Here is a 9097-nt window from a genome sequence, read left to right as displayed (position 1 = left end):
TGTGTTAATGTCTGTGTTTTTTGTGTTTTGTTCTGGATTTGTGCTTCATGTTCTTGTGTTGATATTTAAATCTGTGATTGTGTTCTTGTTCAAAATGAATTAGATCTAAATTGTTGTATTTTATTGTTTTTAATTTTGTTTTTTCTTTTTTAATTTCGTTAAAATTAATTAATAAATTTGTTTGCATTTAGAAGCTGACGTGGCATTTTTTTAAATGCTAATTAAAATTTTTTATTATTTTTTAACTGGCCACGTTAGCATCAATTTGTCACCTAAGCAATTTTCGTTGGTAGGCTAACAGAAATGACCAAAATGGAACGCCTTAATTGAATTAGGAATTAAAAGTAGTAAAATTAAAATGTAAGGACTAAAATGAAAAAAATTTAAAATGTAAAGACTAAAAATGTATTTACACCATTCAGAAACAACTGGATCGTAATGTTAATATAAATAAAAGAGCCTGAACATACAATATTCTTGCCAGTATATTTTTTTAATCTCTTAATACTCTTTTCTTTTTTTTTTTTTCATTGATTTCGCAAGACTATGGGGTTCCATTCCACCCCAGTTAATTGCCATTACCACCGTGCCATGAAGAAGCCAAATGAATATGACTCACTGACATAATACGATCATTGTCGCACAATCCTATTTCTTTTGTTTTGTACTAAGAAAATTGTTGTTATTATTGGGGTTTGCAATAGTGTCATAAAAAACGTAAATGGGTGGGTAGATAATAATAAGAAAATAGGAACAAAGCAATGAGCTAAAAAGATTGGGGAGGATGTGTGTTTATAAATGTTTAAACTAACTTAAAGATTAAAAAAAAAAACACATTTTAAGGTATATTTGGGACTAACAGCTCTAAATCTCATCATTTTTTCTCCTTTTCACTTAACTAGGGGGAAAAAACAGTACAGATGATAACATCTTATCATATCATGGTAAAACAGTATGAATGAGGCCTGACAAACAATTGATCCTTGTAAACAAAGGCCTAGCCCGTCCTTGCCGCACTTGGAGCAAACAAACCCAGTTATGAAATGGGCTCTACAAAAGGAAAATTTGGCCCAACATTCCATATAACATTGGCAATGAGGTGAGGAGGGCCGAGACTGGATTATAGGTGCCCGTCCCAGCCTTGTCTCCTTTTTAGAGTGGAAAAAATCTGCACAGGGCAGAATTGGGGCGCGGGTTGTAAATATTTTACTAATTCTAATAAGATTGATGAGATAAGATGATATATAAAAGAAAATGACAACTACAAAAGTACTACTAGAAAATAAGAAATAATTTTTTTTTTTTTTTTGGAAATGATATGAAATATGTATAAAATAAATAAATTATAAGTAAGATGTGAATAGAAATGATTAAATTATATTTATAAATATTTAAATATATATCAAATAAAATGTGTGTGTGTGTTTGGGGCGGGGTAAGATGAGCAAGACCCATTCCTGCCCTATGACCTCATTGGGACTGGGAAAATCTGCATGTGTTAAAGCAAGTGAAGTGGGGTGGGATGTTTTTGCCATCCCTAATGCTATAGTCTACTAAGAGCATTTGCATCATTATGTCTAAAATTTTCTGTCTATTTTAGTCATATGACCTCTTTGGAATGGGAAAAATCTGCTTGGGTTGGGATGTTTTTGTCATCCCTAATACTATAGTCTACTAAAGTTACTAATTCTATGCATGTTATTCCCATTCATGAATTTTCCAAATCCAAGGGAATTATTTTGTACCCATAATTCAACTCGATACAAATTACAGAATTTGGGAACACTCTCTTTCAATAAATCAAGTGACACAAGATTTTCATAATTTTTTTTCACAACTAAAATAACCTATTATGGTTGGAGTATAATAATAGTGGTGATAACTAATCTTTCAGCGACAACTTACCACCTTCCACCTTAGCAAGAAGTAGAAGCATTGTTTTTTTTTTTTTCTTTTTCTTTTAATATTCAGCTGAACCCGTCGTCGTTTCAAGTATGGCTTCCTATCCATATTCAAAATTAGCCAGCTGCTCTTTTTCCCAAATTGGAAAGCAGAGAATTACGAGGCCAACAATTTTCTAAATAACATACATGACCTGGACTGGAACAACCATTTTTCTTTTCTTTAGGACAATCATTTTAACCTTTTTACTCAGCTTCATATAAGGGGGCTTGAACCTTTTTAGATCACCTACAAGAAGTTGAATTGAGGTCATGAGTTTGCTGTATTGCCCAATTCTTAACGTGGAATTGTGATTAGAACAAGATATTTCAAAGAAGCTAAAAGACTAGCTCTAATTTGGTCCTCTTAATTTCTAGTTAAAATAAAATACACATCCAACAGATGTATATATTACATATATGTACTTCTTTTACTAAGGAAATTTTGGAAGACATTTCCTGTGAGAAAATAAAAACGATAACCCTGAAACAGTCATGCCTGCCTTTCACATCCACTTTTAACCATCCCTTCTTCATATCTCACATACTAAAAGTTTACAAGCTTCTTTTGTTGCCCTCTAATAAAATGTAGCTGTAGATGATCAATAGGCCTGAGAATAACCCATGTAATTGATTCGAGGCCGAATATTGTAGTGATTATAGCTAGGATCTCCATAATCAACAGCCTTTATTACCACTGCTTCACAACGTCCATCCTGTTCTTGAACTGCTCCGAAGACTATTTCATTTGTTTCACAGCTCTTCTCATAGTAAGTTTGAGGGCTGGATGAGAAGTGCCTGTGATGATGCTGTTGTTGTTGTTGCGGTTGTTGCTGAATATGCTGCTGCTGTTGTTGAACTTGGCGATAATCACCATCCCATCCGTTATAGTAAGGCTGACTTTGCTTGATACGGTGGCTCTTCTCCATATCTTTGGTCATGAAAGGGTAGGTCCTTTTGGGTGTTGGGTTTCTGGTTTCTATTGGTGGTGGTTCATCCTCATCTGGGATCACAAAGCTCTCTTGCATGGGCCATGAATTTGGATGTTTGTTCAGTTGTTGGTACTGCTGATGATAGTGGACAGACTTTCTTCTAGAGCCTGAAAATAGTCCCCCAAATATTTCAGCTACAGTTGAACCGGTGTTGAGGACAAGCTTCCCAAGTGAACCAAAGAATCCCTCTTCTTGTCTCTCGGGTTCATCTTCATTTGGAATCAAGGGGGGCCTGACTGCTTTCGGAGGCCTCTGATATGGAGCCACTGGTGCAACTGCAACTTTCTTAATAGTAGTTCTTGGATCCTGCAATAAAAGAATATGAAACTTGTCAGGGTCATTTTTTAAAGAGAATCACTGAAGTAGAAATCCAGATTGTTTGCATCATAGTGAACAATTTAAAATATGGTGCCACCAGGAATATTTTGATCTTAACATCTAGACTACGTATAAAATTAACTTGAGGAAATTTTTAAATAGTTTCTTTTTTTGGCAGGGGAATTAACACATTAAAAAACAGATGCACATGTTAACATTGTAAATTTGTAATATGTTCAGAACACTTCAGAATATGACAAAGAAAAAAGTATTTTATTTGAAACATCCAAGATGCAAAAATAATTGTTGAATACAGGTTTATTTGTGAGTAGAACATGTGTAAGACTCATGCTCCATCAGATGGTCAAGAAGACATGAAACCGAAATGAAATTATGAATTCTCACAATCATTCTATGACAGTTAGTAGTAAAATTATAAATTAGATTTCTATGACAGGTCGCAGGTTCTGGTCCAGAAAACTTCTCCAATAAATTAGAGGTAAAACTGCCTATCATGACCTCTCTCAGGCTACACAAAAGTGGGAGTTTTTTGCACTAGGTACGACCTTTTTTTTTTTTTTAATTGTTTAGGGAGTAGCATAGAGCATGATTGGCAAGTTATAATTTGAAACATCTTTTGAAATTCAGACTTGTGACACAGATACCTATGTGACATCTCTCCAGTCACCAACACATTTAATAACTAGAGATTGAAAACACATATCATAGGATAACTTACATCTTTGGAAGAAAACATTGCTCGCACCCTTTGCTGCAGCAATGCTAGCATGTAGCCAAAAAATGCAGCTGCAACAAGCACTGCTATCCCTGCAATGTCAAAACAAATCTTATACACCTTTATGATCTTGAAATAAAAATGACATAGGGAAGTATTGATTTTTTCCTTATACCTAGGTGGAAACTACCATCATAGTCGTAAGAACAGTCGTCATCATTAAGTTGGATTTCTCGAATTGCCTGGTTTCCTCTGTCTATAACCAAAAGAGAGCAGCTACTTCCAATATAAACCAGATCAAAATCGTTTGAAAACTTTGCATCTTCACTTGGACCATCTACATGACCTCCTCCTCGACCCCATTTTCCACCTGCAATAGTTGTAACCCCTGCAAAAGAATAATACTAAATCATATTAATTAGGGTCAATTTGAATATAGTAAGTGCCTTATATGCCAAGTTTCATGCAATTGGTGAGTGGGGGGAGAAATTATTCCACAAACCCGTGTACTATACCTCCCTCTCATATAAAAATGGGTCCCAAAAGTGGGACCCACAAGTGAGGCCTACCCTTATATGCGAGGAGGGCTTAATACACCAAGCGCACTGAATAATTTCATAGGGTGAGAGGAGGAGGGCCACTAGTTAGTGATCAGGCAAACCAAAAACTATATGATAAAAAAGTGATTTTTGAAGGAAAATTTTCTTCCTACCATTGTATAACTTTAATATGATCATTATAAAAGCAATTTCATTCTTTAACCATGGAAATCCCCTGAACATGTACATTTACCTGAGTCACTTATCTTCCTGATAGCCATATTCAATGTGTCTGCAATGTAAATGTTTCCTCTATCATCTATTGTAAGCCCTTTTGGGTGGTTCATTCTTGCCTCTCTCAGCTTCCCATCTACATGCCCAGAATACCCTTCGGGTGAACCAGCAACCAGCTTGGGCCGGCTATCTGCAAGTCATTCATTCATTTTATGCATGCAGAAGAACAATGGGTTCAATCAAAAGAATATATCAAGCTCCCAGATGACACAGAAGAAACTTGATCAGACTTTAGAAAACTACAGTAGTTATTTAAGATCATTTTATTGGGAAGAGAAATGGATAAATATTGGTGTAGCTTTTTTACAAATCTAAATTTAAAAGATCTAAGACAACATAAATTATTTGGTTTGCATCAGATTGATATCCCCAACATCTAATAAAAACACTTTGAAAGCAAAAGCGCAATTTGGTATCCATCATGATTAAAAGTAAACAAATGCCTTAAATTTTGGTTAAAAAAGATAAAGGACAATTAGACGAGTAATAAAGAAACATAAGTGTTCTTTAGAGAATACTGGTCTCAAAATAAAAAATAGCAGCATATCTCCAAAAAGATCAAGTTGGCCCAGCAGAAACTAAAACTAAAAGGCATATTGTACTTTCAACAGTGGAGGCTTCATCTAAACAAAAGCATATCAAGTATGAAGCTAAACAAGGAAAGGAATCAGAAAAAGATGTCCCAAGTATGAAGCTAAGTACTTGCACAGGGCTTAACCAAACAGCAATCTTTTTCACACGAGACTTGAAGTGGGTGTTCAGAAACACTTTAGTACAAGCAAAATCAAGAAAATAACACACACACACACACACACTTATAAATCAAAATTTGAGAGAACTCAAAGCACAAATCACAAACAATATAATCAAAACAAAATTCCAAAAACCGCAAGCAAAAAAGCCAAAGAGAAACTTACAACGAGACAATGGTGTTGAGATCCTGTAAATATTACTGTTTTCAGAATCCAATACAAGAAGCTCCCCAGTTGGAGACACCTCAAGTGAGTATGGTTCAATTCCAAGCTTACTTCCATCAAATACTGTCTCCACCGTATATCCACCCTCAAATTTCATCATAGAACGGCTAGAAGTATCAGCTGAAAAATCAAACCCCACAAGTCCCATCACTTCAATAATCCCATGTTACTCATATGAACCTTAACAATGCAAGGAACAATCTCTAGACCCCAATGTAAACAAACCCAAAACAGTGCAAAACAGAAAATGTAAGCTCAGTGAAAGATCTGTACCTGTCTTTGTGGTGGTGGTGGATTTCAGTGACCACAGCCACTTAACAAGCGCAGAGACCACATTGGAGACAACCCCACTTACAATTTCTGCAAATGTTTCAACAATGTAATGAAAGTTTGAAACTTTGATAGAATTTGAAGCAGACAATGTGAAAAAGTAAATTTCAAAAAAAAAAAAAATGCAAATTACTCACTTGCAGGTGGCGTGGCTGAAACTGAAGAAAACCCACCAAAAAGAACCACAAAAATGAGAGCCAAAGGAACCCAATTACTCTTCATTGTTGTTCTTGTTCAGTGTAAAACAATGAAACAAATTGTCTCAAATGAGAAGGTGTAAGCTTTGCATTTTGGGAACCCACTTAAGTAGGAAAGACCCCACAGACTGTGTTTTGTGCCAATGACAACTCTTTTTTTACATTTTAATTAGTAGTGCAAAAGGCTTTTGAGAGAGAAAGAAAGTGAAAGAGACACAAAGGGCTTAGTGAGCAACTGATCATGGAAGGTCTAGACGGCAGCTGTGTTCAAAGTGAAGAAAGTAAAGGCAGAATAGAGTGAGTCTGAAGAGTCGGAGGAACAGTCTTTAAGAGGGAATCATATTCCCTTGTTTTGTCTTAAAAAAATGTTAGTATTTGTAATAATCAAGTTGGGTTTTGTTTTAACTTTATTTTAGGCAACTTGAATTTGGCACTTGGTATCCATTACTTTCTTGGTAATTGGGGAGCCCAACTATTCATTAATATCCATATTTTTTTTTTTTTTTTTTTTTTCAGAAGACATTAATATCCCTATTTGGAAGTCATATTTGCCACTTAAGGGTCCGTTTGGATAGAGCTTATTGTTAAAAACTGAAAACTGAAAACTGAAAACTGAAAACACTATACCAAAATAATTTTAAAATGTGTGAATAGTACCGTGGGACCCATTTTTAATGAAAAAGTGGCTGAAAAGTAAAATTTGTGGGTCCGTGAACAGTGCACTAATACACTGTTCACGGAAGAAAAGTCAATAACTACGGCTGGGAAGGAAAAAAAAAAAAAAAAAAAAACTGAAGCTGGACGCTGGACGCAGGCGCTGGACGCTGGACGCCCAATCCAAACACACGCTTAATGCATGAAGTTGAAACTGACGAAATTATTTTTAAGCATGGGTAGGGATGTAATTTCACATAAGGGTGACCCTTTTAACTATTGATTTATACAATTGTTTTATGTTTTTAAATAGTACATCCAAGATGTTCTGCGGTCTTGGACCTGTTGAAGAAGATGGTCAAACAATAATGTGGCTCTTTGGGGTTGTGGCTCAAAAAGAAAGCAAAGTTGTAGCCAAATTGTTTACAAGCATCAAGAACAGTTGCTTCCTTAATCTCCTTTTTGTTTAGTCTTTAATCTTTAGTTATTCAGGAGTTAATTATTGTATTGTACATTTTGTTTTTCATGCTTTCATATGTTTCATTTGGGGTATTCTTTTTTTGTTCTTTTCCTCAGCTTATCATGTGCTCTTGGTTTAGATCTCATAAGACATATTATGCCGTATGTAAAGAATGTTTGACGTCTCTCTCTCTTTGTAGGAATGTTTTTCATGTACTTTGAATCTTTGTATTTATTGGTCCCTCTCATTGATGGTCTAAAGAAACAAATCCTTCTTTTCTTTTTTATATGTGTAATCTTGATGTGTATTGTTCACGATGGCTCAAACTATCATGATGCTATGAGAATTGGTAAATACCATTTTATCCTATCATCATGACATTTTATTTTAAATCTTTTGAAATCTGAGCCCTATCTAATGATGGGGCCTCCTACTCTCCTAGTAAAAGCTCACGAGTTGTATTTGATGCAGTATTTGTTTACACAATCATTGCTTAATCTCCTTTTGGTGCCAATTCATACTATTTACTCTCAATATTAAGTGTCACTAAAGTTTTGTACTTCAATTAATATTTTTAATAGAAACATTTAGAGGTTAATTTTTCATCTCCTAACTATGGTGCCAATTTTTTCATCTCCTAATTTTTCATCACAAAAGAAATAAGTAAATAAAAATTAGGCATTACATGTGGAGTGAAAAAAAAAATACAAAAATCATACTTTTTCACCCATCTTTCACTTTATTTATAATATTCAAAATTAATTTTGCTTGATTAACACCTCAATTTAAAAGAATTGTATGAATGTATGTATCAATGTATCTTTTTATTGTTTAAATTGAATATTAAATGAGACAGAATGATGCAATGATAAACCACAATTTCTATCTAAATTTAACTCTTAATTTTTGACGATGAAAAATATATTAGTATAATTCTCTTAAATCAGAGTGTCAATTGAAAATTTAGAAGGACATTATAAATAGGTTGAAAGATAATTAAGGTTTAAGTCACTTAAAAGAGAAAATATTTAAAGGAGAAAGACTATTCATATGAAAGTTATATGATTACTATTAAAGAAAAAGCTTTTACATTTTTTAAATGAGAGAATAAAGGGAGAGGGTGTAAACTGTATAGATTTTTCCACCGAGTCCTGATACTGTCCTTGACCCATTGTTATCACTTAGTGCTTAGACATAAAATAAAACATTATCAATATTTAAAAATACAACATTTTTCCACTCACTACTCATTATTCAGTAATCACTACTATTCATTTTCCACTTCAAGGAGGAATGTTAGTTTTTAGATTTGTTTATAATCATTGATGAGAGTATAATATTACTTTTAGATAGATCCATTATTGATACTATTTTATTTGATATTAACCATAACATATCATTTCAAAATTTGTCAATATATATATATATATATGGGTCCTTTTTCTTATTACTATCTCAAGATTTCTTAGAAGAAGTTTACTGAAGTTGTGCCAGAGCTTCTCTATGTGCAAAGGACTTAAACCATTAATATGGGTCGTGCCTACTAGACTTGGCTAAGAGGCTGAGTCAATTAAATTCAGATAAAAAAACAAGTCATCATAAATAGGTTGTCAAATCTATGATGCTTACTTGATCTTTTTAGGGTTGGGCCAACCTGGTA

General features: G+C 34.0%; 1 protein-coding gene across 1 annotated transcript; it reads right to left on the bottom strand.

The window, feature by feature from the left end:
- Window positions 1-2268: 2268 nt before the first annotated feature.
- Window positions 2269-6619, bottom strand: LOC142641444 (uncharacterized). The gene is made up of 7 exons (XM_075815884.1): window positions 6264-6619; window positions 6070-6156; window positions 5737-5916; window positions 4779-4949; window positions 4162-4374; window positions 3990-4078; window positions 2269-3238 (listed from the first exon to the last, which is right to left on the bottom strand). Exons 1-7 carry the CDS (start codon window positions 6346-6348, stop codon window positions 2543-2545), a joined length of 1521 nt encoding a protein of 506 aa, XP_075671999.1. The 5' UTR covers window positions 6349-6619; the 3' UTR covers window positions 2269-2542.
- Window positions 6620-9097: the final 2478 nt, after the last annotated feature.

This window comes from Castanea sativa, chromosome 1 (assembly GCF_040712315.1).
Source record: "Castanea sativa cultivar Marrone di Chiusa Pesio chromosome 1, ASM4071231v1".
Lineage (NCBI taxonomy): Eukaryota > Viridiplantae > Streptophyta > Magnoliopsida > Fagales > Fagaceae > Castanea > Castanea sativa.
This window is presented reverse-complemented; position numbering and strand designations above follow the sequence as displayed.

What these genes read in the sequence shown, in the direction of transcription:
- LOC142641444 (XM_075815884.1), bottom strand. Translation starts at nt 6,348, where the DNA reads ATGAAGAGTAATTGGGTTCCTTTGGCTCTCATTTTTGTGGTTCTTTTT. An exon ending in CTCAACACCATTGTCTCGTT is followed by an intron (nt 4,950 to 5,736) that starts GTAAGTTTCTCT and finishes AATGACTTGCAG; the next exon opens with ATAGCCGGCCCAAGCTGGTT. An exon ending in CAATGTTTTCTTCCAAAGAT is followed by an intron (nt 3,239 to 3,989) that starts GTAAGTTATCCT and finishes CTTTTATTGCAG; the next exon opens with GATCCAAGAACTACTATTAA.